The sequence below is a fragment of the Anopheles funestus genome, chromosome 2RL (genome assembly GCF_943734845.2).
Source record: "Anopheles funestus chromosome 2RL, idAnoFuneDA-416_04, whole genome shotgun sequence".
Classification (NCBI taxonomy): Eukaryota; Metazoa; Arthropoda; class Insecta; order Diptera; family Culicidae; genus Anopheles; species Anopheles funestus.
Window position 1 is genome coordinate 41,147,256 of NC_064598.1, and position 27,619 is coordinate 41,174,874.

Below are 27,619 nucleotides of genomic sequence, written 5' to 3' on the forward strand. Positions count from 1 at the left end.
CAAACCAAAATAGTGGCAAAATGATGCTGTACGCTCTCCACCGAGCGACAGTTTGACGTATCGACCATGTGCGCAAGAAATAGGGATGTTTTGCAGTCAACATTTCTTCCTCACTTTCGGGCTTATGCCAATGAGGAAGAAGATGAACATAAATATTAATGAAAACCAGTAAAACACAGCTTCACGCACTGGTGCGATCAGTGATGAGTGTAAAAGCGGTAGTGATGAGTGAGTAAAAACCGATATTGTAGCCAATGTAGTAACGCTTCATTTTTCATCGCGTTTCATATTTACTATTCTTGGATTTTTTTCGTTGTTGCTCTTCTTATGGTCTACGTTTTGAGTATTTCGGTTTTAATTTGAAGCACAAGCGTTTTGTATTTTAAACAGAAGATTGATTGTGAGTTACTGCCAATGGTAATAGAGCGATTGAGCGTTTGTTTACTACATTTTACCAACCTGGATACACAATTTTGTACAAAATAAAAAGGCTTAAAGTAAAGGCCCGACATAATATAAAAACATAATATTGTACTATCAATTGTTTTCTTTGTTTATATTATAATTAATAGATTCTTTAAGCACAAGTTAATGGCATTTTTATGATTTTTTTATCTATCAGGCAACTGCGTTTTAATGATTAAATAAGTAGACTGAAGGTGTAGGAAACAATCAATAGGAATGAAAGAAATTTATTCATTTACTTATTTGTTTATCTGCTTATTGATGCATTTATGTGTTTGTTTGTTAACTTCAACAGCTAAATAATTTAAAAAACAGTTATTGTTATGTTTTCTTTGTTTTTGTACATTTTTAGAAATTTGTTTTACATATTTGTCAGCCAGGTGTAAATTTGGTTCATTAAATTAAAATAACTAACTTTTTTGCATTATTACAATTTTGTTAAATTGTTTTTTTATTAACTATATCTTTTTAACATATTTTAAATTATCTATCGATTTTTTAATATCAAAGTTACTTGGCAAAATTTGATCATATTGATTAAATAAGTTTTCATTCAATTATAAAAACTGATTGATTATAAACACTGAACAAATAATTAATATATATTTCAATATTATGAAAACTACGTAATAGATGTATTTTACTAAATTTATATAATTTTATGCATTATTCAATTACTCCAATTACTCAAATTACTCAGTTACTCCAGTAGAACGATAGACAACTTTAAAACCAATTAGCATACTTTTAAAATGAAAGAATAATCGGAACCCAGGTTTGTTTGTATGGAAAACATCCTTTATTGTCATGTTGTAACCTGGCACCACAAAGAATAAAACCGTTTGTTGCAATAAGCATCGTTAATAGCGCATAATCTTTTGTTTGTTGAAGCATCGTTACGTTTCATCGAATACCAACACCGTACAAGTGTATGAAGCTTAAATCCAATCCCGCTTATCATCATAAACTTTATCGTTTCCCCCACGGGTGTGAAAATTTCACATTCAAAAATGCATGTGCATCTATCACTCAAACCGTATTTGTAATGATTGTGTCCTTTCGCGCTGGGACGATAAGGAGCCAGGGAGTTCCGGAAATAAAAGCTCCCATCCTTTGCAACCCCGCCGGGTCATTCCCTCCCCCGGGGCGGGGAAATGGTATAAAAGGGCTGGAAACGAATGAAAACAATCACACTCCTCCTAATAGGAAAAAGAACCTGGCTGACAGTTAGGAACGTTTTGCGGACCAGTGTGTTTTCAGCGAGCGCAAAAATTTTCCCTCCGCGTATCGTACCGCGAGAGTGGAGTATGAGCGCGCATTTTTACCTCGCGATGCTGTCAGTATTATGCTGGCAGAAAACGCACAGCATAAAACAACAGAAAGGAAAATCGTGACTAAAGAGGTGAGAGATGATTTTTTTGTATACTATCCGACAGCTCCTTTAAATACCCGACCTACAACCCACCAAACAAACACGTCAACATTGAGAAAATTGAGAAAATGCGAAAATTCAATTCACCCGCTACAGTGAAAACCTCTGCACGTCTGAGAGCATCGGAGCAAGCAAGAGAACCAGAACCGGGAGCGGGATAAAAGTAAGGAAACACATTTTCCCACGCTGAGAGCGACAGGAATTCGATGCTCTTATGTTTTCCACACCAGCTCAGTGTGGGCAGGTAACGCATGGTAACGGAGATTGCAATGTTGCTGTGATTTGAGCATTGCTATGCCAGCGAAGGAATCTCAAGCAGGGACCGGCGTCAGTCTTGCTGCGAACGTACGACGGTTCGGTTCGAGACGGCACGTGTTGTTTTTGGTGGCGCTGTGTGCGTGTATCGAATACGGTGGATCCGGTTGGACGAATGTGTGTGGCTTAACGGGCGGGAATTCGGAGATGATCGTGCATATGCAGATCGTGTCCTAATACAGTTGAAAGAGCGTACTTTAAACGTAAGTGGAAATTAAATATCAAAGTCACCAGATCATTGTCAAGGATATGCTGTTGTGGGTTGTGATCGGTCGGAATTGAGTGAAGTAAATTTTTTAGGAAAAAGGCAAAAAAAATCTGGTGGATATTATGTGCTGCTTTGCTCATTGACAACGGGCAAAGATATGGTTCTTTCCCTACGGTACATGGTTCAACATGGTTTGAAAATGTGAATATGTGTACATATCCGTGTGCATAGAAGTGTGTGTTTCTGTTGCAAAACAGGAAAAGAAAAGAATGCTGCTAGTATACACACTTCTCTGCAACTTCTACCAACGATCACATCCGCCGTGAGACAAGAGTCGCGTGAATATTGCAATGTGTGCTAAAAATAAATGAAGCAGAAGGAATTCCACCGTTCCCTCCCTTCTCCCGGTTTATCCACCGCATTTCCTGGGGTGACCCGCGCCGGCTCCCAAAAACAGCCGGGAAACTGGGGAAAAAGTAAATTTTCATCAAACCATCCCATCCTCAGAGGATTCGAGTTTTGTGGTAAACAAAATTGGGTCCGTTAGTACAACAACAAAATCAACAACGCACAGTGTTACATGACCGTGGTCGGGCTCGTTCGTGTCCGTGAAAAAAAGGTGCTTCAGTGGTTCATCTGGACGGTGTTTTTGGTTTTAGTAGCCTAGGGCCATAAGGGCATCCAGCTTCCCGAAACCACCAAAAAAAAGGGATAAAACGCATGAGCTGAAACACTGGTCTAGCGCGCACCCTGGAATCCTTAACGGGGAGGGAGGGCGATTATGCGTGTGGCGGCTGGTGGGATTTGTTACCGCCCGTACGGTTGGGAGGGTGGTTTCCCTGCGCAGGCCGTAGGGTCAATAAAAACAACACCCATAACGACCGCATAATGGGAACGCGCCACGAAATTGGATTATAATACTTCAAACAGGCGTTCATCACGCGGAAGATCATCAAAGTTAATGTGCCATGTGTTTTCTAATTTACGAATGAAAATGAATCGGTGAGCAAAACGATCGATAACAGGATATGACATACAAATGTAACTCTGGTGCTGTTTTGTTTGGGAGTGCTAAATCGGGAATGTTACACCGCAAAACAGTGAGCAAATGTGCGTATTACAGTGATAAGAAATAAAATAAAACGTGATTGTTTCGTTTTGACCCTTGACAGCATATGGAATACAGTAAATTAAAAGGGATCCTTAACAATCGACGCAATGAGTCGCTTCTTTGAGATAAATTCCTATATCAACTTAATCTTCTAAAGACATGTTATTAAAGTTATAGTGAATTTGAGTGCGATGTTTGCGAGAATATAAAGTGATGAATCGTATTGTTGAACCATTTCCTTTGATGTTCTGGTGTGGCATTTTGTTCGCTTATGTGCTCTGGTTATATGAATTCTTCAATGAAATATGTTTACACAATTGAAAAAATGTGATTTATGTATGGTTGAATAATGCAGTTATTTGCGAAGCGGCCTTTTGAAGTTTGAGTTGAAATGGTGAAATATACCTCAAAAATAATATGAAACTTCCGATGAGAAATGTTCACGAATAGTTCAATGCGTTACGCACAATTTACTCACCGGATGGATATTTTCGAGAAACCATAGACGGAATCCTTTTCGCTCACCATTGAACGCGAGGTTGTAAAAAAGAGGTATGTACTACTAGAAAAAAAAAACACTCAGCGGAAACGCATTTTCCCCAGCAAACTCATGCTGTGATAGAAAATTGAAATATTTATTATATTTAGCCACACGCCACACAGTGGCCTGCGCAAATCATATCATGCGTTTAATCTAAGCGTAATTACTTCTTCATCACCGTTGTCTTGTCTTGCGGATGAATGGATAACGTTATTGCGTAGATTGACGTTTTTTGATAACAAAACATTTCGTTCATCTGTAACGAATAACCCTTTTTTTTGGGGTGTTTCTTCGTTGTAACCGAGGATGCACGAAGCCAAAACAGCGTTGTCTTCCTCCGTGATACACAAAAGGTTGTTTTACGACGGTAAGGAGATGATGCGTATGTTGATTATAAATGTAATTAAAAAAACATTCCATATTTATATTTCATCCCCTTAAACGAGCCGGATAATGTTTGAAAAATTGAGTTTACCTTTTTTGGGGCGGGGTGGTTGGCCTTCTAAACCACCACCGCCACCAAGGAGACGGAAGGATAACCAAATGCTGGGATGGATATCAAGTAGCGGGGAAGGGGGGAGAGGATTATGGGAGGGGTAACGCATCCGTAAAGCCGACGATAACCGTAATGGCGCAATAATGCTTCCACCGGCACCGTGCGACCCCAACCGAACCAAACGTCGCCCGGTGGACGATTTCTGATGACGTGGAAGGATCATGATGCGAATGATAATGATGATGCGAGAAGCAGAAGCGACACGTACGCAAACAGTTTGAAGACTGCAAGGCGCCAACGCAAAATCGTATCGGATACCTTTTTTTTTGGCTAATGGGTTTCATTTGCCAGCTATAGGAAGTGGAAAAGGTACCACGAGAAAACCACAATATTCGGATCAATGAGGAAACGTGCGCGAGAGAACTACCTTTCAGATACCTTTAAGTATACGTTTTGACGTTTTAGTAACCACTCGTCATGAGACTTTGCCCCTGTCAAACATACTCATGTGCGAGGTTACAACTCTGTAGGGCAAAATGTTTGGTAAAATTCGCTTTTTTGCTTTCATTCAATCTTATGCGCAAGAAAGCACGCACAGCACGGTTCACTTGGTGATTCTTGAAACAAATTTCCTTTGATTGACTTGATGTCTAGACAGGGTTGGTTTTGTTGGGATTTAAATGATTTTTCTTCTCATCGCTTTTGGTACTAGCCGCACCAGCATGGATGATACGAGAGAACCGCTCATGTGTGGTTATACGTTGTTAAATATGCACATACCTGAGGCAAAGACGGATCAAAGAGAAGCGGTAGCAGTGTTTTACAAAGTTAGGAATTCCGTAAACGGTTTTTTTTCTTTCTTAAAGATTAAATAAGATCCTCATTCTTGGTATTAATTCTGTTCATTCAATTTTCAACAATATTCTTCTGGTAGCATTCTCTTTGCATTTATTATGCGCCTTGGAGGGTGTATAGCTTTATTCTCGAATGGTTTTTGCAGAGTACGGTGCAGTATTGCATTCTTCGGATGGTTTAGACATCCCGGCAAAATAAGGTTTCGCTTACGGACATGTTATGTCTGTTATGTTGATATCATGATTACTGTTAATTAAAGCATTATGCTCTTTGTTTGATATTGTTATATTAAAACGAGTGAAGTAGAGGTAGCAATAGGATACAAAATTAGTGCAGAACAATGACTGCTGAATGAATGTCCTTTCTTCCTTTGCGAAGGAATGAAGGATTATAGCAGGGATTTGAAGGTTTATAAAGCATATTGTAAGGCAATCGTCTTATTCAAATATGTTTTAGAACATAGTCTTCTTCTTCTTCTTCTTTTTGGCCCTCCTTATGGTCGAACACGTCGCGAAGACATGGTCAGGTCTTCCATCCGTTTCCAAGAAACGCGGTCCAGGGCTGCATCCTATCTCCGACAGGTTCGACTCTATCTGTTCCAGCCAGCTAGCTCCTTCTTAGTGGGGCATGAGTCCGGCATCCTCATAATATATAGATTTCAACATGTAAAATAATAAGGGATGGTGGGTTGTTTTGTGATAAGATGGGTTTGTTTGTTGGATCTCACAGAAATGTTTTTGACTAGAGAGAAAACTGAATTACGGTTCGTGTTAACGTGAGAATATCTCTTATTATCAACTTCAAGGACACAGGCATACTCCGGATCTTTGCCGCTATTTACGAATCAAACAAAAAGTTGAATGATCAACATACTTATCTCCATCTTATTCAAATGCAAACAGTTTTATAAATATATCTCAAATATTTAACTCAAACCAGGGAAAGTCTTTAGACAAGACAGGATGGATCAAAAGCTGTTTTCCTGATGGGTTCGATCCTCTTGTAATTTCTGCAGCTACTCTCCCATTTACATACAGTTGGATAAACTTCTCGTCTCGTATGTCCCGCATGTTGTTCATCAGTTTTGAGAAAACGTGCAATTATGAACGGAACAACTTTTCTTTTGCCCAACCCCACTGACCCTACCCATCCGAAACCAACTGTTGAAGATAGCCGTAAGTCGTACCATAAACTTTAATTGAAACGGTAATGGAGTTGAAGAAGTCCGCTTGAAGAGTCTGTGGTTTAGAATTCTGCCTGTAGTGTACCGAACGTGGGTGTACGGTTTTGCGGTGTGTGTAGCACCCGAGAGCTGACAAACTCCCCGGAGGGCTTCATTGAATCTTGACCAACCAGCTGAGGGGAAATGTTGAGATACACCACTGGGGACGGTTATGCTATCGCTTCAAAGTCTAGTACTTTGTCTCGCAGGACATTCTTCTCGTTCTAAGCACACTGCTAGCGATGGCCGTGCTGCCCATAACAATACCAAGTTACCGAAACCATTCACTCGTTCGCAATCGCAATCTTCTGATTTATCCATTTAGTCGGACAAGATTAAATTCACAGTTGAGCCTCGGGCGGGTGCAAACAAATCCGAATATGATCAAGATTCGTTGCGCTACGGTACCGTCCGTTTTGTACAACTTGAGGATGTGGTACATCCTGTAGTATTGTTACTGTTTGAACTCTGGAAAAACGAAAACCAAAACGTTCGATTTCACAGTTGCCATTCGAAGCTGCATCTTCAACATAAGCAAATTTCAATGGACATTCCTTAGCCTTGGAACACAGATTCCTTCCTTCCGTTGTCGAACGAAGACGTTGTCGCACGACGAGCTGTGTCAACTCACACGTCGTCAACAGTGGCCCGAATGAAGAAGCTGATACCGGGACAAGGTTTTACTCTCCGGTTTGCACCACGAATACAAATCGTTGAGCGTAAAGCCAAACAACATGCAAATCAGTTGTTTGTTTTGCTTCCTATCGACACGGTAGTTGGCGTGAATTGCTTAAAGTAGAACTGTGCCATGTTTTGTTGTTGTTACCCCCGGCTGAATGAACAGTCATGGACGATAAACCGTGCATATACTACCCGGCCCAAAGTCGATCAATCGCTTCGGCAGTGTTGATTTTGTACAAGGCTCTCGCATTCGAGAAGGCCTACCCAAAGAAGTACGGGTCACTGAAAGGTACGACGGTTCTACAAGTGCATTGTTCGCAGCAAAACGATTCCCACCCACTTGCTTAGTTGTTTGACAATAGCGAAAGGGATCGATTCGATGGGGCATGCTCCACTCCTTTATAAACATTAACCACTTTGAATGGGACACCGACCCGGCTGAAAGCTAACAGACGGCCATTCTCCGTATCTGGAGCGGTCTGGTAGCAAAACAGGAAAGCAGCAGTTCTAAAAGTTGCATTACCTTTTTTTCCTTGCTCGCTACTGTGCTGGCCCTTTTTTTGCAAAACTTCATCTCTGTCGGTTTATTTCACCATATCGTACCCAAGATATCGCTCGAGTTAATGGTGTCTCGCTCGGCTGCAGAAGATGCACAATGACCAAGAAGCCAAGAAGTTCGCCTTCAATCGTCCTGTTCCGGACCGAGGCGGAAGACACTGAACCGCAAACAGTAGACTTCCCGAAAACTGGAAACGATTGAGCCGATAGATCTCCAAACCACGGGCAGTGTCGGGTCCGTGACAGGTCGGTCTCTTGAGAACGATATGAATACAGATAATAATGACTTTTATTGTGCTTCACACGAGAGCAGAATCTTTATTCATGCAAGCATCATAAACCTGCCATTGAGCTCCCGATGACCGGGTCCGCATCGTCCGGTGTGGAGGGCGATCAGTTAAGAACGGTTTCATTTCACATCTTCTTCCAAGACTTCTTATTGTTGTGGGATGCCGCTTCTGGGCATATTGTTGTTGTTAAGGCAGCCGTATGCAACGACGCTCGACACCCGTCCCGGAGGCTGCCGACACCGATTCCGATAGTCTGCAAAACCCACAAACCCACGGGCCAGGGTGGTCTGGCCATCGGATAGCTGAAAAAGGGTCTATCCAATCCACCCGGGACAGAAAGGTTCATGGACAGAAAGGAGTTTGGAGCGAATGCGGGTGAAATCGCTTCGATCGAGGGAGCAGGAAACGATTTCCAGGTTAGTGTTCCAGATATGAGGAATCATCATAAATGCACACAGAACTTGAATGGAGCTCTCGGCTCTTGAGCTGGCATGTCGTAGTCTTTAGGATTTTCATTTTTATGTTGTCTTGTTGCCTCAAACACCACCGATACACGTAGCACAGCGCTGTGCCATGGTGCCATGCTTACGAACGATTGTGAACGCACGAGGTTCCTCTAGCACCACGCGCTAGATTGATGTTTCTTGTTTCGGCAATAGGCTTATCCGTGACACAAATGCCTAAACTGCTGTCTCCCAGGCCGGGAAACGTTTATGTTCCAGCGTTTACCGGAACGCTTTGAAGGCACGGCCGGGCTCAGCGAACGGTTCGAACAGACGAGTTGTCAGGTGGCGCCATTTTGTTGGCGTTATTTTCTTTTATCGTTTGTCGAACCCACAGCATTCTGTGGCGCTTTTGTTATGTTACGGCTAGCCGTGCCACTACACAGCAGCATAGGACAAACATGGTACGGTATGGTATATTTGGAACGTTTTAACCCAAATCGTTAGCAAAATGAAAATACAACTTTCCCCCTCATCTTCGCTGTGATAAAATAGCAAAGAAATTCTTCACGCTTGACGATTAAGTTGAAGGTAGGTTAAACACACTGGTTCTATTTCCGTTCACCGAGCAAACAAAGCCCGGTGTGTTTGGTGATGATGGTTTAAGCAAAAGTTGTTTTTTTTTTGTAGAATTGGAATTTGTTTGAAATAATCGCGCTGTCTTTTGTTTGAGCATTTATACTCTACCCAAATGCATTTGTTTTAATCTTTGTTTTGATAACGCTACTTTAATGTGACTATTTACAATTATTTACGGTATGTTTATTTTATTTTAAACTGGTTATTTAAAAAAACAACCACTATTATGAGCTGACCAATAAAAAAAACCGTACATGTGTTATGCAATAATGCCCACGCGTAATTATTAACTAAAATAATAGCCACATAATGTCAAAGTCTTTAAATGATTTTTTATGGAGCCATTTTACTAGGAAAATGTTTGATAAATATTCAGTTTGTTGCCACGCTGCAAGCATGATTAATGAATGCGTAGGTCGAACCATCGAGCTAATGATTATTTACTTATTTACATTTCATTAATTGTATTCTCGTAAATATTGTTCTCATTTTAATTGGCATTTTAATATGATTTGCCTACTACAACAATGGTGCAAATGTTCTTTTCTTGTGTCGGCATTGTTTTACAAGCAAAGCTGTACCTTTGCTTTGTGCTTGCAAAACAAATCTGGCCCCAAATAATCAAAACAAACGAACGTCACATTTTCAGACAGCTTCTAAGAATCCATTGCTTTATCAACCGTATTCCTACGGCAACAGTGCGCATCGCGCACTGACCTAACAAACAATTCGTTTCTTTTCCCATGGCCAAGTTTTAATGAATTTGAATATCGAGCCACCGAACCCAAAAACGAAGACGGATGACGATTCGGGGAAAATATTCGCCACCATTCATTTTCCGGATCGGGATTCGACTCCGCCAACAGCACGACCGACCCATTAATGGCTTAAAACATTAGAATTGCAGAGTGCCTACGTTCGGGGAATAAATTTCTGCCATAACGTGCCCAAGCATGTCGTCTCGTTGTCCTTGTGTTTTTTTTTTACTTTCATCCTCCGGGAATGTTCTCGGGAAAGTGGACGATGAGCAAACGGAAGCGAACAACAGAACTGTAAGCACCTTCGGTCACCCTTGCTGGTGACCCTTGCCGCGTGCCCTTTAGTCCGCCCGGTTGGTGACCCCTTTCAGTGCGGTGTGTGGGGTTGTTTAAGGTTCACGTTTTGCGTAACGGAGCCGGTCAAATTTGCGCGAATCACTCTTTTGTTGTACTTCCGGTGGGCATAATGTCACGAACGCAAAATAAATCAGCATCCGCATCCGGTGCCGGTGTTCAATTTATGTCCCTTGCCACGAAATGGTGACTCTGGCGAGAAGGTTAGAATCGAATGCGTGCGCTCGTTGATGATGAACTCGATAGATTCGGGGAACAAATTATCAATTTTTAGCTCCTTTTTGTACGATATCTCCTGCTGGTGGGGTTTTAAATAAATTATTCTAACAAATGTTAAAATTGAATGCTTTAATTTTCTGCACAAAAAAAACTCAAAAATATTCATATTCATAAACAATAAAGAACACAAATTAATTTTGATGTGATTTTTTCATAAGTGACACTTAACAAAAAATGTTTAAAAATAGCAGAAAAAAATCAGATACAATTCGTACTTTGTTCATCACAGTAAATCACACACATCACAGTAAACTTCGTAAACTTAATGAATATGTTTAACAATTTAACAAAATTTATGTAAGGTTTGCTACATCAATCACAGAATTTTAAATTCTAATAATTGTTAACAGGATGAGAATGAGTTTTAAGTGATCCAGGCTCATAAGTCAGGATACAAAAGCTGTGTTCGATCTTGTTGTTTAACAACCAAAATAATTCTAATTTCAAGATCTATGCCAGTTGGTGATTGTAGATGTTTTTCCAAATCCATCGCCAGGTCACTGAAGGTACCTTCACGACCGCTTACAAATCAAAATAATGCATTTTTCATGAATCGTTTAGAATCAGATTTTTCAATACCAAAGTGAAGTATTATAAGTTTTGTTTTCAATTTGAAAAAGATCACTGGAATGTCTTACAATTCTCTTGAACCTATTTTAATCGTCAAAAAAAAACTGATGAGTGTGCATTTTTTATGTTGAAGGTCGCCTTTAAAGATGTTTCCAAAGTCTCACTGTGCTTCCGTTCGATTCATGCTTTACAAAGCTATTATTTATTTTGATGAGCGTTGCCATTTTTTTTCGCTCCTTGTGGTTGCGGTTCTCTTAGCAGGAGCTGTTTCAAGCTGGACGACATTTTTCGCCCGATTTTAGCAGTGAACTACATTTTGCAAAGAAAATCATTTAAAGAGCTAAAACACTTTTCGCTTCTTCATTGCTCTTTCCAAGTAAAGTAAGCTTGCCCGCGGGAGCAATAAATCGTAAAAAAAAGAAAAAATATCTCATCTTACCGAAGTGAAACTTCTCTTGCAAAGTGGGTGCAGCACAGGATATGCAAAAACTGAACGAAAACATAAAAATAAAGGTTACGTTGACAGATAGTGTATGCTTAGGTTAACAACCAGAGCGGCGTAGAAAAAAAATATCCCTTTTGTCTGTTGCAGATCTTGATCGCTCTCGCCCAGAGAAGAAAACCAATCGGTCTTTCCGGTTCGTCGGGTTTGCCAGTACATCCATTCCGTATTTCTTTGCCCTTTCAGCAACCAGCTGATTCATCGTACTGTTTGCTTGGCTGAAAGATTCCCTACCACGCTGGTTAGTGATGATCTTTCGTTCTGCTGTAAGGGTTTGTTCCTCTTTCTTCCGCTTCTCATTGATTGTGCCGTCCCCGTGAATCGTTCTATTCATTTATTCTGGGGCGGTTTGGCTTTTGCTACTTTCAAATTCAAATTTTCCCACAGCCGGCGTAAAACGTGACGAAGGTTAAAAAGAACGCCATCAAACGGGCGACGTATTTGCTTTGCAATGGAGGTGGATTTGTTTGGTGGCGCCAACCGACCTGCCGAACGTCCCTTTTCTTCAAGAAGGTTCACGCGTTCCTTTTTTCGGCGGTTGCCGACCGTTTTCTGCAAGACGTTTCTCGAATAAATTAAACTGTTTTAATTAACTTTAAAACCTGGTGGATCAGTGACAGACTGGACAGAAGCAGTAGCAGCGCCCACAAAACAAGTCGAAGCATTTCATCCCTCATACACAAAACACTGCCCGGTGTCTAAGGCCACGGTAAAGTGGTGTACGAATGTGTGGTGCCAAGATTAAAACACTCCCCTAGGGTACCGTGTGGATGTGTGTGTGTATGTTTTGGTTCTTTTCACTCGACACCAAAGTCCTAAGACGCCGGACGCCAGAATGCTTTCGATCATGGCTCATTGGTTAAGATTGGTGGAGTTGGCGAAAGGATGGCGAACGTACAAAACGAGGGAAAACAATAAGATGACAGACGGGCATTTCGTTAGAAGTCAAAAGGGACACTTGCTTTAGTATTAACCTTTTAAATTAACTGAGAAGAGCTGCGATACTATCTTGCCGAACGGCGAAAACAGAAACGTTCGTCCTTTCGTCCTCGGATAAGGATTTGTGGCCAATTTCGCTTGCGATGCACGTCTTCTGTCTTCAGGGTTAGTTGTGCGTGCGTGCGCTGTCTTTTAAGATTTTGTGCGTTTTTTTGGTGTTTGTTCGTGTGTTGTTTTTTTTCTCTTCATTTTGAAGCCGTTTGCCACAACAATTTATTCCTTCGAAAATGGCGGGCATGAAACGATTTGAAAGTGAACCGGCAACCCAGATAAATCGTGCGGAAGAGATTAGTAACGCAGAATGTTAATGGTTTGTAATAGGATATTCCGTTTGTGAATAAAAGGGGAGAAAACTTCTTTTTTTTTACGTAGAATAAAAAATTAAAAAAGAACATCAGTAAACAGTGAAAAAAATACAATTGGGAATTAGACCGAGTTTTGATTTGGTTAATTTTCTTTTCTGTGCTATCTAGAACAAACACTTCGAGATTAGCAGTGTGCCGTATTGAATAAATGTTGGTTTTAATGCAGTGGTCTGGTAGTTTAAGCAAGAGTGGAAAATGAACATTTACAGAAGAGCTATACGTCACATTAAACATGGCAAATACCTAGCATAGCACGATTTAGACGAAAAGAAAAGTAATAGATTTTTTTCTTTCTTTTTGCTGGTTGAACATTTGTTCTGCCTTGTTTCATTTCGAGCAAATAAAACTTAACTCAGTTGGTTTGAAAAGAAAAGAAAAAATACACTTTAAACATACTTTGCATTACGAAGTCGAAGCCCCGTGACACCGCCATAATGGTAAAGAATGGTGGAGAAACCTTTGCGCCGTTTGCCTATTAACAAAATTACATTTCCGTGTCATGTAGTAGCTTTGGCAGAAGTTTTGGTAGAAATGCCCCAGTATAGGGACAACGTTTAGGGACACGAACGTGTCCTTGATTTGATCATGAGGGCACGAGCAAAACCCGTCGAATCATTGCATTCAAAAGGACGACGATCTAGCGCACAGATACTTTGCGCCCATTTTGGCCGGCACCAGAAACCGGTCCAGCTTTTCCGTGGCCTAGAAGGAGCAGAAAGTGAGAGCAAAAACAGTAATTAACTTAATTAGCGAAGCATGGCCGACTTCGAACTTTATTTTATCTTGCTCATTCCGGATAGTCCAGCTTTCGGTTTCACTTCCCGTATTGCTAGCTGGTTTTTTGTGCGTCGAGTAACACGGGTAACAAATCGAGCTCATGCTGAGGATTATGAGTTTTTCGGGGACGCGATCAACGCTCTGACAGTAATGGAGCACGCTGGAAGCAAGCAATAATAGGATGGTTTGAAGTGTTGATCCAGTGTACCCGACCCGACCCTGAAGAAAATCCATTCCCAGTAAGGTTTCAACCGAGTAAAGTCACCATCAGTAGTAATGTACATAATAAATGTCATCTTTTATCTTACCAGAAGCTCACTTTTCTACACGATTCGTCCACTACACTATACAGGGCGCACTATGTAAATATCCCCAAGTCCTCACCGATTCCGCTCGGCTCTTCCGATCTTCAAAGATATGATTCATTCGGCGGAACGGCAAACTGTGTAAGCCCAGGCGGATAATCGGACAAAGCTTTGGGATTTTATTTCTTTTCCTTTGCGGCACGGATTACGTACCACCCCTCGCCTCAAACTACAGTCACGGAGGTGATGATCAATTCTGAAAGTAATCAAATTTTCATCAACTTTAAAAGTCGTCTTTTGTTCTTAATTTGAGTGCAGTAGGGTTCCGTTTCATTGCGGACATTATTATGGCGTTTTTGGCCGATCCCAAGGTACATTTTGCTTCAATTGGCCGCGACGTGGCGGAACAACACCAACCGTAGAATCACGTTCGGATATGATAGGATAACAGATTTGGGCTATGGTTATTATGCGTATTATGTTTCGTTCATGTGCAGCCTGGACCATTTTCCTTTACATTTCGAGGGTTTCGAGAAATATATAAATTAAAATGTATTTCAAGCGAAACATAATCATTCTAATTTAGTTTTAGAATCCAAGTATTCTCAAACAATAGCGCATTTTCATTGCACATACAAATTCTATCTAACTATTCGGTTTATGGACTGTTTTTGAGCATCTGAGAAGCTTCATCTAAATTTGGTTTTCGACTTTTTCACAGTCGTTTAAAATTTGAGTATTCCTGATTGTTCCAACCCAAGTCACCTCTAAGCTGTTCTGAGGATTAAAATGTTTATTTCGCGCCTGTTTCTATTTATTGTAACTCACGGAATATTTTGATTCCAATGAATAATCTAAAAAGACTTGAAAAAGCTTATACCTAGACTAAGACTAAGATACATAAGTACACAAAGGAATATTTTACACCAAGATCACTGATCCGTCTTTTGGAATAATTTCCTAGAAATGCGCTCATGCTTTCGAAGCCCACACATCTGCTTCATGAATAGAATAACATATTTCCCTCTAGACCGCAATTCAGCTCTCAGATACGATCAACGTTTCGACATCCACAGTTTTACAAAAAAAAAATAAAAACTCGGATTCCAAAGCTTTTCCCGAAGTGCCAAAGATTCACTATCCAATTTTGGTTCGCTCGAAACCAATCCGCACTGAAATAGCCCGCTCGCAAAGCGTCTCCTTTCTCGTTACCATCAAAGTCACGCACGATTTTCACGTTCATTTCACGCTAAAATGAGACTAACGAATATCAACGAGAGTGAGAAGGTGTCATTATAAAAACCAAAATACAAAAAAAAATACCAAAGAGAAAAAATACAAAAATGATGCCGGGTTTTAGCAGAACGCGAATTTCCTCTCTTTTGTTCTGATCCGATTGGTCGTGCCGTCTTCAGGCTGTCGGCCACATCGCAAAGTCGTTTAGTTTTACGTCAGGTTCTCATCACCACATTATCTTTATTTGTGATGAAAGCTTGCTTCAATCCAGCACGAATGGGAGACGAAAATTGGGAAACGGTGAAAACGATGTAAGAGGTTTTGAACTTTCACGCGATGGAGGCGACAAGTTACTTTATTTAGGTATTTCATTTCTTAAACATTTGCATTTGAAATGACCTTTTTTCTATTTCTTTAATAACGGATAGCGGGATATTATTATTTGGGGAATTTGGATTACAATACAAGCTAACAAATTTATATAAAAATACAAATATTTTGACGATAATAATGTTTGTTAATTCATATTGACTTATGTACCACTACTCACTCTCTCTCTCTTCTTGGCTTTAACGACCTTACAGGACACGCCGGCCATTTCTGGCTAACTAGACTTATTTTTACAACGCAGCCGGATAGTCAGTTCTTGCTACGGGGGGACGGTCCGGATGGGATTTGAACCCGGTCCGGCCGTGTGGACTGGCGCCGTTTATCACATGCACCACCGGGCCGCCCCCATGATGTTTGAATACAAGCAACAAAATTCGCCACTAAGACTATCCTTTAAGGAGCTAAGAAAATATTGAAAAGAAGGAGATGGAAGATCTTTCAAGCAAATCACACATTTCATAAGGAAAATACAGGTGAATTTAGAAAACGATGAAAATCCTAAGTACGAAAAAAATTGGATTCGAATTTTTTATTTGAAGAGTAAAATTCATTAAATGTTTTTAGCTTATTTTGATAGTTGAGGCAATATCAGAAATTCTATATTTTTTATCTTTAATATTTTTTTTTATTTTTTAATATTAAATTTTTGAAAAATGTTTGTTGCGCATTAGCTTGTTTGTGTTGAATGTTTATCTAAGCGGATTTTAGCAAACTGTAAATAAATTTAGAAATTGTTTGTGTGTTTTATACACACCGGATCACCACGTAAGGGGTGTGGATTAAGAGTTTAATTTACATTTTTCCTTACCGTAAACATTCCATTGCATTTATAACCTATGTGCATTTCAAGCGGGTGTTTCAACCTTATTGACGTTGTTTAAAAATGTTTACTCAAAACGCAACAACCCATTCCTGCAGCAATCCATCCCACCATGCCGAGACAGACTAATAACAATTTAATTACACTGCTACACATTGCTGCTGGTCATTTGCAGTCATTAACATTTCAAATCTGAATCCAGTATTTGCAACTCGATTGGGCAAACGTCGTTCAGGCTCTTTCCGGCGCGTAAGAGGGGTTTTGTTTTACTTTGGTAAACTCTACACTGGGAAGTGAGGCACTGGTTTACCATTACCCAACTGCATTACCGCATGTTTGATTCCCGGGGCTGCATCACAAACCTGCATCACATTTAGAGCAATGATGTTAGCACACGACGGGGGATAACACTGTCATCGCGCGGGCTGTTTTTGGTGCGGAAATCGTATCGGGCAGGTTAATTAATGTCAATCAATAAATGATAAGCAGCCATCAAAAAAGGGTCGGCGTTACTCATTAAGTATTCATCAGCAGATTGGTGGAACGTTGTGGTTAGAAGAGGGGGTTATGGAGAGCTTGATGGTGTGAGGTTATTATTTATTATAACATTGCATGTAAAAAGTAATCACAGAATGTCAATGCGAGAACAGAACCAAGCTGTGTCGCATTCTGTGAAAATCATTATTATCTGTTCTAGTTATGTGAAACATCGATTCGGTTGGAAAATTGACATTTTCTTTTTAATTAATTTCATTCGCTGGAAAAATGAAACAAAGGACACCAATGCAAAATCAGTGTTCATAATTCATAGTTTTTGTTATTCAGAAAATTAAAAAAAATATACGCTCAGTTTTCTTATGCTGTTTATTGCACAATTTGTTTATTGATTTCATTTCGATTTCATAAAACAGTGTCCTGCTAATTAATCTTTATCCATTTTAGTCTTCCATCAAACGTGAGCTATTTTAGATTGATTGCCGAGATGAACCAATAATGAACATATGCATACTGAAGGCATTCACTGTCTACGCCGAAAACGTACCGAGTTTCCCGGTAGAAATTCAAAAACTGACATATGATTGGATTGCAATTGCATTTGATGTTTGATACCGTCGATCCTTCATTTCTCTGGCATAGATTGTTTCGTTTGATGTGTTTTTAATTGGAAAGAATTAAAACTAAATTTTCTTGTCATGTGGTAGTCGGCTCTACCACCGAAGGCACTGCTAACAGCTACGTGGAAAAGTGAAACAGATTGCAAACAGAAATGTGTTTAACATCATCAACCAACGAGCATTACTAGGTACTAGATTAAACCACCGACTGTCATTTGCTGAGTAAGCAAATTTCCTGTAATTTCCATACATTACGTTTCATTAGAATATTTACTGACATTGTCAACGATACCGTAGGCTCAGACTGTTTGTGTGTCTGTATGGAGAAATGCTTCCTCTTCAACAGCAACACAAACGCGAAAACATCAAATCAAGGAATTATTAATTTTGGTCACGATTTTGCTAACTACCGCAACGCGTCCTTTAATTCGCTTGCCGTAACAAGAATGCTTATCAATCTCGCCGAAGCATCCATTATGTAGGGCAGGCGAACAACGAGAATATAATTAATTCATAATTTACAGACATTTGCACGCACCGCAATAAGATCGCATGGTGACCGATTTCCGGCATCTTCGGGCTAGCGGCAGAGTCGGCCTACTACTGTCACCAATGGGGCCTAGGTGGGTGTAGTAAGGTTGATTTACGTCACATTAAAATACCACTAACTGACTTGGTGCAGATTTCGCGTGATGGTGAACGTGGCGCTGAATGTGTTGGTGACATGTTCTCTCTTGCGACTAACAGCGATTAGTGCACGTATATAGAGCTTGACAGCATCCGTCAACAAACGGGCGTTAGCGTATATTTTGGAGAGAAAAAAGAAAACCTTTTCTAACATGTTTAGCAAAACAACAACGCAACAAAAAACGCATTAACGCACACAGAATGAATCATATTTGTGTACGCAAAAGTACTCGCAATGCAAAGCTCGTCCGCTTTAAGCGCCCGTTCCCATGCATGATCAAATCAACAACGTCAAGAAAAAAAGTGACATGATACACGCGGGTAGTGATATGGCCGCTATCCAGCATTAGGCATGCAAATGTCAAGTACTTCATCCTACACACGCGTACATCCCATGCGTACACGTCCGCTTTCATTTTTGTGAAAATAATATTCCATCTCACCCACAATCCCGGTTTGGGCAATGGCGGAAAAAAATTCAAACAACTTGGTTGCCGAATCAACGTGAAAGTAAGGTCTTCATGAGCTCCCAAAAGACTAATTCATCATACGCAGCAGCATGTTCGGCTCCCTGTACCTTATACCGACCCTCGCGGACGGATTGCGATCTCTTTTGCGGCGAGTGCGAGTGCGATGAACCTTTTATTTAGTTCATTTTTATACATTTCTGGAAGGAACTCGTCCGTTTTTTTTGGTACGATTTGCTTGACGTTGTACCCATCTGAAGGTCAAAGGGAAGGGAAAAAATGTATGTAATAATAAGAAAATTGAAAGTAAGCTCACTCACGCAACTCACACACACATACCCGAACCGTATCATCGTGCTGGTTTCTGTGCCCTTCCGTTCATATGGGAACAGTTGCCGTGCGGTTCATATGGGTCGGTTCGTGATGAAATTTGTGGCTTCCGTCGGCTTGGATTAACTGATTTGCTTGAGGCATTTACATCTTGGGAGCAAACATTCATTTGCTCTGCATTTGCATCGCTGGTAGATGAATTCTGATAAGACACGACGGCTTATGCGGAATATGATGAAATTGTATTGTTGGTTTTCTTCATGTACGCGATAGCATCAACATATTGGTTGTTAAACAGTTGCTACGTTCATCAACAAAGTACATGCCACTTTGTTAAATTGATGTACATATTTAAGGATGTTCCATCTAATTATAAATTGAAAACAACCCTTATTTGCAGGAGAAAAAATCATGTTTTTTGGTAGAAACGAAATTACCATATTTTTAAACTATGCAATATACGTTGCAAATTATTCTTTAATAATTTCAATCATGCACCCAGTGGCCTTTGGGTGGCCCGATGGTGTAAGTGATAAACGGCGCCGGTTCCACAAGATATGATCGTTGATCTAATCCCATCAGGTCTTAGAAGTAAGCATAGCGCCTACGTGATAAAAATAAGTCTACTAAGGTAGAAATGACCGGCATGACCTTTCATGTCGTTAAGCTCTGGAAAAAAACATCCACATCATTACTAATAAATTGAACTCTTATGGATGTCATATGTAACTATAAGATGGTTAAGAAATATTAGGTTCTTAAAAATAAAAAAATACCCGATTTTTCTAAACCAGATAAAAGGCAAGTTAGAAGGCACACCTAGTCTGACACTTCTTCCAGCAGCACGCTTTCAACATCGTAAAAACAACATCTTATTGATCGACAATTCAATGGTAAACCATTCGTCAAGGATCGATCAAGAACCTTTTGCATCGTTTATAAACAATTCGAGAACGTGCTGGGACGCGTTGGGATGTACGATGTAAGCAAATAATTCTGTTAGCCAAATACCCCGAAAACCATCCGGTTCTTGGCAACCTTCCGTAAGTCCATTACGACCAATATCGCAAATAAACGGAACACCATGACCAACTGTAGGTGTTTGCAGTCAGGGAACAGTCAACTTCCTCCCATCATTCACGATATCGTGGTCGTTATGTCCGGTGTTTATTTGTTTTTTTTTTGCGTGCGTATTCTTCCTTCCAATGTGTTCATCTCAACGAGTGAGGTAATGTGTTTCACTTTGTACACCGAACACTGACACATTCGTCTTCATCCAGTGGTGATGTTTTTGGAGGTCCTTTTTTACCTTTACGCCACAATCAACCTTTCGAAGGGGAGGGGTGAACAGCAGCAAAACTTTTAATGATCTTCAACCTACGGCAAAACAGAAACCGTCTTCCTTACTGCTCTGTCCGTTCTGTTTGGTTACCCATCTAGAATTGCTAAAGAAACTTGCTGGCACGCACATTCAGCGCTAAACTAACAACGAATGGCCGCAGGAGGTGATAGCGTAAGACTCAATAAAAAAAAAATAATGCGTCCGATGAAGAAACAATGGTTATGTGATTGTTGTTTTTTTACATAAACGTAGAAGCTCTTGTAAATGAAAGTACAGGTTAGAATTACTACTTTTTATGGTACCGTTGAACGATGAGTTGTAGACTAAGGTTAGAGATCTCTAGAAACTGTTTTTGGATGTTATTGCTCGTGGTTAAAATCAATTGTTTTGCTCTAGGAACTTTTTTCGAATTCAGCACGATATTCCACAAGAATGATGAATCTACGTCCTTTGGTAATGTGTCATTATCTACAACACCACGACTTAATTATTAGATTATTTCGGCGAATTTGTAAAATGTCGCCTTAACAATGCTAATTTGTATTTATTTTATTTGAAATGTAAAATTTATAGAGTCGATATCACCAATTAATTCGTAATACATTTAGCACTTTGGGTGTCATGTTATACATGAAGATAACAAAATTTAATTTGAAAAATATCTTTAAGAAATATGAAAACAAACAATCTCTTGTTTTGTTTCTTTAAATGTTGTTAAATAATCTCACTGGACTACCTGAACTTATCTGATTATTTGTTACTTTTATACTTAACCAAAAAAATTGCTTTTATTTACTGCATTTTCGAAACCGAGTTTACTAATAACATCCCTTTTCGAATTCTTTTTATTTTCAGAAAATATTTGAAATGCAGCAGCAAAAAGTTCCAAACATCATACTGGATTGATTGGATTTCTGGATATTGTGAAAATATATCCAAAATAAAAAAACACCTCCATAAAGATACAAAAAGTTTAAAACATCACAGATAAGGAGTTGTATGTGATAAAAATATTACATTAAAACACATAATCCCAAGTAGCAGGTTACAAACACCACGCCCTAATGACAGTGTCACCATGGATATCATGAAAAGTGAAACATTTCGGAGCACAATAATCGATCATTAAATGTCAAACCATTACCATGTCGAAGACGAAGTAATTATAGATAATTGTTGCAACAAAAAAAAACAAAATCCGTTAAAGCCAGCAATCAATTCCCACACCGGATGCCCGCTGCCCGGACAAGCGCCTTGCTTCGCCGCTTTTAATCATCGTGAGCCGTGCCGTGGATAATATGATTTCCATTTCGCGCCTCGCAGCAATGGGATGACGGTTATGGTACACAGAACACTGAAAATGACATTTAATGTGGTGGAAGTGATCAAGACAAAAAAAAAATGGAAAATTAAAACCCATCACTAAGTGCGCACGTTTGCCACCGTTAGCAGTGTGCGTATCATTTGCACCAAATGGGAAATTAATTCGATGTCCTTCATTGACACTGGAGGACAGTGCCAAGCGATATAAACCTCCAAAGTTGACCGTGCACCGGATGTAGATAGTCGCTGTTATACAATGAAAGTAAATGTTTAAAAAAATCATTTTAATTTCACAGATTTAAAAACAAACAAATCGTATCTCTACGAAACGAAAGTGTGCTGCGGTTAATGATGATGCGCTTCAACCGCCAAAAGGATTAAGGTGTGGTGCATCCCATAATGGTTGTTGGTGAAAATGTGTAAAAACGTGTGATGAGTGAAACTTAATGCGCAATGGTTCAAAAGAAGGGCCAAGTGTTATAGTGTGCCGGGGTAAAAAGATGCATTGCAGCATGGTTGTGTTGTGTGGAAATGGTAGTAAATGATAATTGGCATTGAGAAGAGCAACGTGTCAAAGTAAAGTTGTCGTCCAGCGTTTTCAGTGGTGCTGTTTGCTGTGCTACATACGATGCAACGTTTGTCGTTTGTTCTTTGTTACGTGGAAAGTGTTTGGTCGATTCGTTGTGTAAATTAGTTTAAATCGAGGGTGGATGCTAGTGCACCTACATCAACACCGTTCAACCCACCGATTTACACACAAATCCGCCGTAATGGAATTAAGACAGGTTATAACGTTTCAACAAACCTGCATCTACTGGATTACAATATTGATGATGTTAACAACATCACCGTCATTCCTGCGCGCTGATCCGGATACACAAATATTCCGAGTGGACCCGTTAGGTAAATATTCACACTAGCGAACATATTGAATTTTAACTCTAAATAATAAATTATGAATGAATTGTTTAGTAATTCGTACAAATAGCTTTTGTAGAGACAAGTATTGATAACAACCAATTGTTTCCTCAGGTAGCAAGCCTGATAGCAAATGTTTGACAAAGCAACATATCACCAGAAAACGATGTTATATCGCTTTCACACCCACAAATATTAGCACCAAACGACATTCGACATCGCTTTCCCGACTTTAATCCTCTCCGAATTGACCACAATCCTAACACGGGAGCCTGTCACAGCCAAAGGTTTTACCAGCCAATGCAACAATCGATAGGACACGAAGACGGCAATCGGTATGATTTATTATGGCATCAATACATGATGATGGATCGAGCTATACATCATCGTCATTATCATCATTACATTTGATGACGCGTTGGCCCGAGCTCGTACCAATCTCCCGTCCGAAGCGTGACCCGAGCGTGTCCCTTGAGCCGTCAATCCATTACAAACCTATCAATTACATTGGCACACACACATACCGATTCCCGCATATTAGTATGCTGCCGATAAGGTGATGCATCTGAAATGGAACATTCTTGTACAGTAATTGCTGTTTGTTTAACAATTCGATTGGAAACTTTGTTTTTACATTCACAACAGTTGAGTAATTGACTCACTGCTATGCAGAGATATTTAATTTTGTGAAGTTAATAAAGAAATATATAGCATTATCCCTTACTTTTTTGATATTATTAAATAGAAGTTCAGTGAAGGACTTTAGTCTTGGACATTAGTTGCTCCAGAACAAAATAGGAAAACTTTCTTAAGCAAGCTTTTCTGCTCTTTATACGGCTCTTTGTTGTCTCAAAGAATAGTGAATAAGATCAGATCAGATATCTAGAGCAGATTGAATGAAGAACTTGGTCTAAGTGAGGTTAATTATTTTCTGAACAGACATTACCCATCCTGGCAACGATGCCGGACCGTAAAGAAATTACCAACGACAAGTTGGCAGATTAAATTGACTTTAATTTTATGCACAACAAAGTCCAGCACCAACCAACGTTCAAGCCATTTAATTTCGTTCATTGGTCACGGTAGACGATGCTAGCGAGAAATTTGATAGTATCCTGCAAACCTGTGTAATATGAAAGCATACTTTCATCCTAAACTAACCAAGTTTGACCAAACCGATCCTCCGGTGGATTGTAACTTGTTGAAGGGGTTTTGAAAGGCTGCGTCGTAAAACTTATACTTACCATAACCCCCAAAAACGAAGCAAACACGCACGGTCGTCCGTGTTGGATGCTACTGTTGCTGCGTGAGCAAAATTATTTCAACAACTTACCAAAATCCCTTCCCAATTTTTTGAGGGAGTTGTAGGGCGGCGGTGGAGTCTTTCCGAACGAAAAAGTCATTCACCGGATCGGCACAAAGTTCTGATTTGTTTTTTCCCCTGCTCCTAGCAAATAGGGCCCCAGAAATAAACTTTTGCTTGAAATTTAATTCATTTAACATTCGTTCCTACCGAAATGGAATAAAAATGGTACCCCAAAATGATGTGAGTTTTGATTTGACCGATTTTTGCAATTCATGAAATGTCGGTTCGTCGGTTGGTTTTTGGGAGTGGGTTTTTACCGGGAGCTTTTTTTCGCCCATAGTTTCTCACAACTCGTTGGGTACATTTGTTTGCTAACTATTATACAAACTCTCGAATATTCTGAGCAAACATAGTGAAGGTTTTTTTCATCAACGGGCGTATGCTTTTGTGCACAGGGGTTGCTGGCCAAGCTGGACGGAATGTGCTTAAATCAGCAACAAATAAAAAAGCTTCTGTGTGTTATGACGCCTTCTAAGAAATTGTGTTTGCATAGGTTACTAAAACATGTAGTTCGTTAGATGCGAGATACGCTTATCTTTCGAAACAGGCTGAGCTTTTGAGGGAAAGTTGTGAATATCTCACAAACCAGAATCGTTGATAGGTGGTTTAGATTTTTCACATATTTTACACTTTTTTTTTATTCATAAATAAATAGTAAAATTGTTTATTTTCTATTCGTACACATAGACAAACATAATAAATAGTTTCAGTTTAGTAATTCAAATAATTTACTTCACCATACCAAGGACCTTAAAACATGAAGATTAATTTGCTACAAAATGACTGCGTTTCACAAATGGGGTGCAACCACATTCAAAGATATTCGGAAGCAATAAAAAATGAGTACAGTTCCAAAAATTCTCCTCACAGCCTCGGTACGTCAGCAAAATCCAACGTGACCACATTACTCATCCAAACAGTGACCAAATGAAACATACCATTGCGAAGGGAAGGCCTACAAAACCCAACTATGACAATCGCACTAGATCAGATGGTACTCTTGTTGGGGGTTTTTTTTTTGCTTTCATTTCACAGCCACATTTTTGGGTTTTGCAAAGAGAGTTACATTCAACTTCAATGTACGTAAAGCGAAAAAAAACTTCCACAAGAGCCGAGAAGAAAGATTGCACCCCTGTATGATATATCTTTTATGTGCCTGGATTCGAAAGATGACTTTTTATTATGTTTGAACTGGACGCAAGCGTAAAACAGTGAACCAGTGAGCACACCCTTTTTTTACCCTGGTTAAGCTTTTAACTAGCTGAAGCTGAAGATTCTGTCCTTTTGCACCCGTAGTCCCAAACCAACTAGCTGACCCAATCAGTTTCCCCAAAAAAACCCATCCCATTAGACCGGAATCGGGGATGGGGGGGGCCAACACCAATACAGTTGTACAGCAGTGAATCGGTTGTCCAACGGGTTGGATGGCCTCGAGGTTGACAATCCATTGAAGGGTGGATGGAGGATTGATTAAATTTACGATGCCATTCCGAAAACGGCAACACCCACTGCACTACGTCCGATAAAGGATTATGGATTAAATCTACTGCCGCCACACATTTTAGCATGTAACTGAATTATGTAAATGGACTCTTGTCGTACGGGCTTTCCAGTCCAGGCACGAGCGTTTCATTTGGCGGAGCAAACATTCGAACGCGGACCGGAACACCGAGAAATACAGGAACGATTCTCGCTGGCAATGGAAGCTTTATTGCAGCAGCACCGTATGCTTGGGTAAAAAGTTTCCGAACCACCGGGTTAGAAATAACCCCAATGAAACATCATCGGAATGATTCGTTCTATACATGCTGTTAGCTGTTAGTTTTCTTCTCCTCGGGCACGTTACCAAGCATCCAGTTAATCCAGTGCCAGACAACGTTTCTAAGCGCTGTCAAACGGTGTATGGTTCGTAAACGGATGCCGGATTAACTTGCTGGTATAATTCAAATATTTAAGACTGTAAGCGCTGTAACGCTGACTAACAATAGGATTACAGCTCATTATTTTATTCGACAAAATGTGTTTTATTTCTGATAAAATACATGGCAGTGTTTTAGAATATGTTAGTTTAGATGTGTTTTTGATTCCCAATATGCACAGTTTGTTCACCAACAATGGCAAATAGTGAAGTGAAAAAGTCAATATGTTTTTTTCTTTGATTTATCAAAACTTTTCACTTGAATGCGGTGAATAACCACGGATAACTGAAAGTATTTCTCCAAATCCTATAAATCTTACCGACTTTTATTTTAATACCATGAATAGTGCTGGAATTCATACGAGAGAGGTGATAAATATTTCCGTTTTTCTTCTTGCACCCAGAAACTGAACGATAGTGCTATCAAAAAAAGGAAGCATTACTTAAAGTTTCATTTTTCCCCCATTCCCCCAGTTCGTACCCAATGCAAACAATGTCGATGGTGAGCATGGGAGAAGGAAAGATATTAAACGGCATACTTTAACGAAAATGGATCGTAAAAGTAGCAAAAACATTGCGAAGGAATGCACTAATGGGAATGACGGCTCCAACCGTACATTCGAATATCAAGCCAAAGAAAAGGTAGGAAAAACCGTTTTCCCGACCATCACTTTCCGCTTCTGCCACTTCCATTCCTCATTCAGTGTGGGTGCGTATGGAAATTCGTTAAAGAAGGCCATAAAAACAATCCTCTGCATTCGGGTTTTGGGAAACAATTCAAGCAAAAAAATATGAAAATTGTCGGACGATTTTCCATCCCAGCAAACGGCCACGGTAAAGGAAACAATCACAGAAATAGTTTTCCACCGAATAGCGCAACTGTCGCTTCTCGTTAGCGCGCCGGCATTGTGGCAGGATGATATCCACCGAACTAACGAACTATCGGCTATTTTTATTGGAATGTGTTCAACCAGTCAGTTTCAATCTGTTGCCGGAAGCTGTATGCTTCCCCAAAAATGCCTTTGTCCAACGAATAGCGATTAAGAACGTTTTGTTTTGTTTGAACGTTAATATTTTTCCGAAATGTGATTAGATTTAAAATAAAACAAAATTGTAAAGTAACGATTGTTAAGTGAAATTGGATTTAACACTGTAAACAAGCCAATGAATTATATTTTTGTGATATTCCGTTAAGAAAAGAAAAAATCATAATATTCTTACCGCAAGTGGAGGAAACTAAATGAAAAGTCTTTTTCCGATTAGGTATAAATTTTTCGAACAATATTTTCATAATTTTGACGAGCCTTTCGCTGATGCCATGTTGAATCGACACAAGTCGGATCATCATTTTTAATGAATCACTAAAAACCAAAGCTTACCAGCATGCCATATTTGCCCCCAGGGCAGGATTTACACCTAAGACAAGTATATGCTAAATTACATCATAAGCGCAATGGTGACCTACAGCTTGTTTGAGCGAAAACATAAATGAAAGCACAAATCCCCCGTGGCCGTAAAACTAAAGGTGCAAGGAACGAATGA

At 39.8% G+C, this 27,619-nt stretch overlaps 1 protein-coding gene across 2 annotated transcripts in view; it reads left to right on the forward strand.

The window, feature by feature from the left end:
• The first annotated feature begins 2,191 nt into the window (after positions 1-2,191).
• Positions 2,192-27,619, forward strand: part of LOC125761700 (protein eva-1-like) — a 105,893-nt gene continuing 80,465 nt past the window's right edge. Inside the window, exons 1-2 of one of the 2 annotated variants that reach the window (XM_049423138.1) lie at positions 2,192-2,415; positions 22,172-22,778. In XM_049423138.1, the coding sequence (XP_049279095.1) occupies positions 22,586-22,778 (193 nt within the window). In that variant the 5' untranslated portion in view covers positions 2,192-2,415; positions 22,172-22,585. The remainder of the gene's footprint in view (positions 2,416-22,171; positions 22,779-27,619) is intronic. The other variant, XM_049423139.1, reaches the window with a different exon arrangement.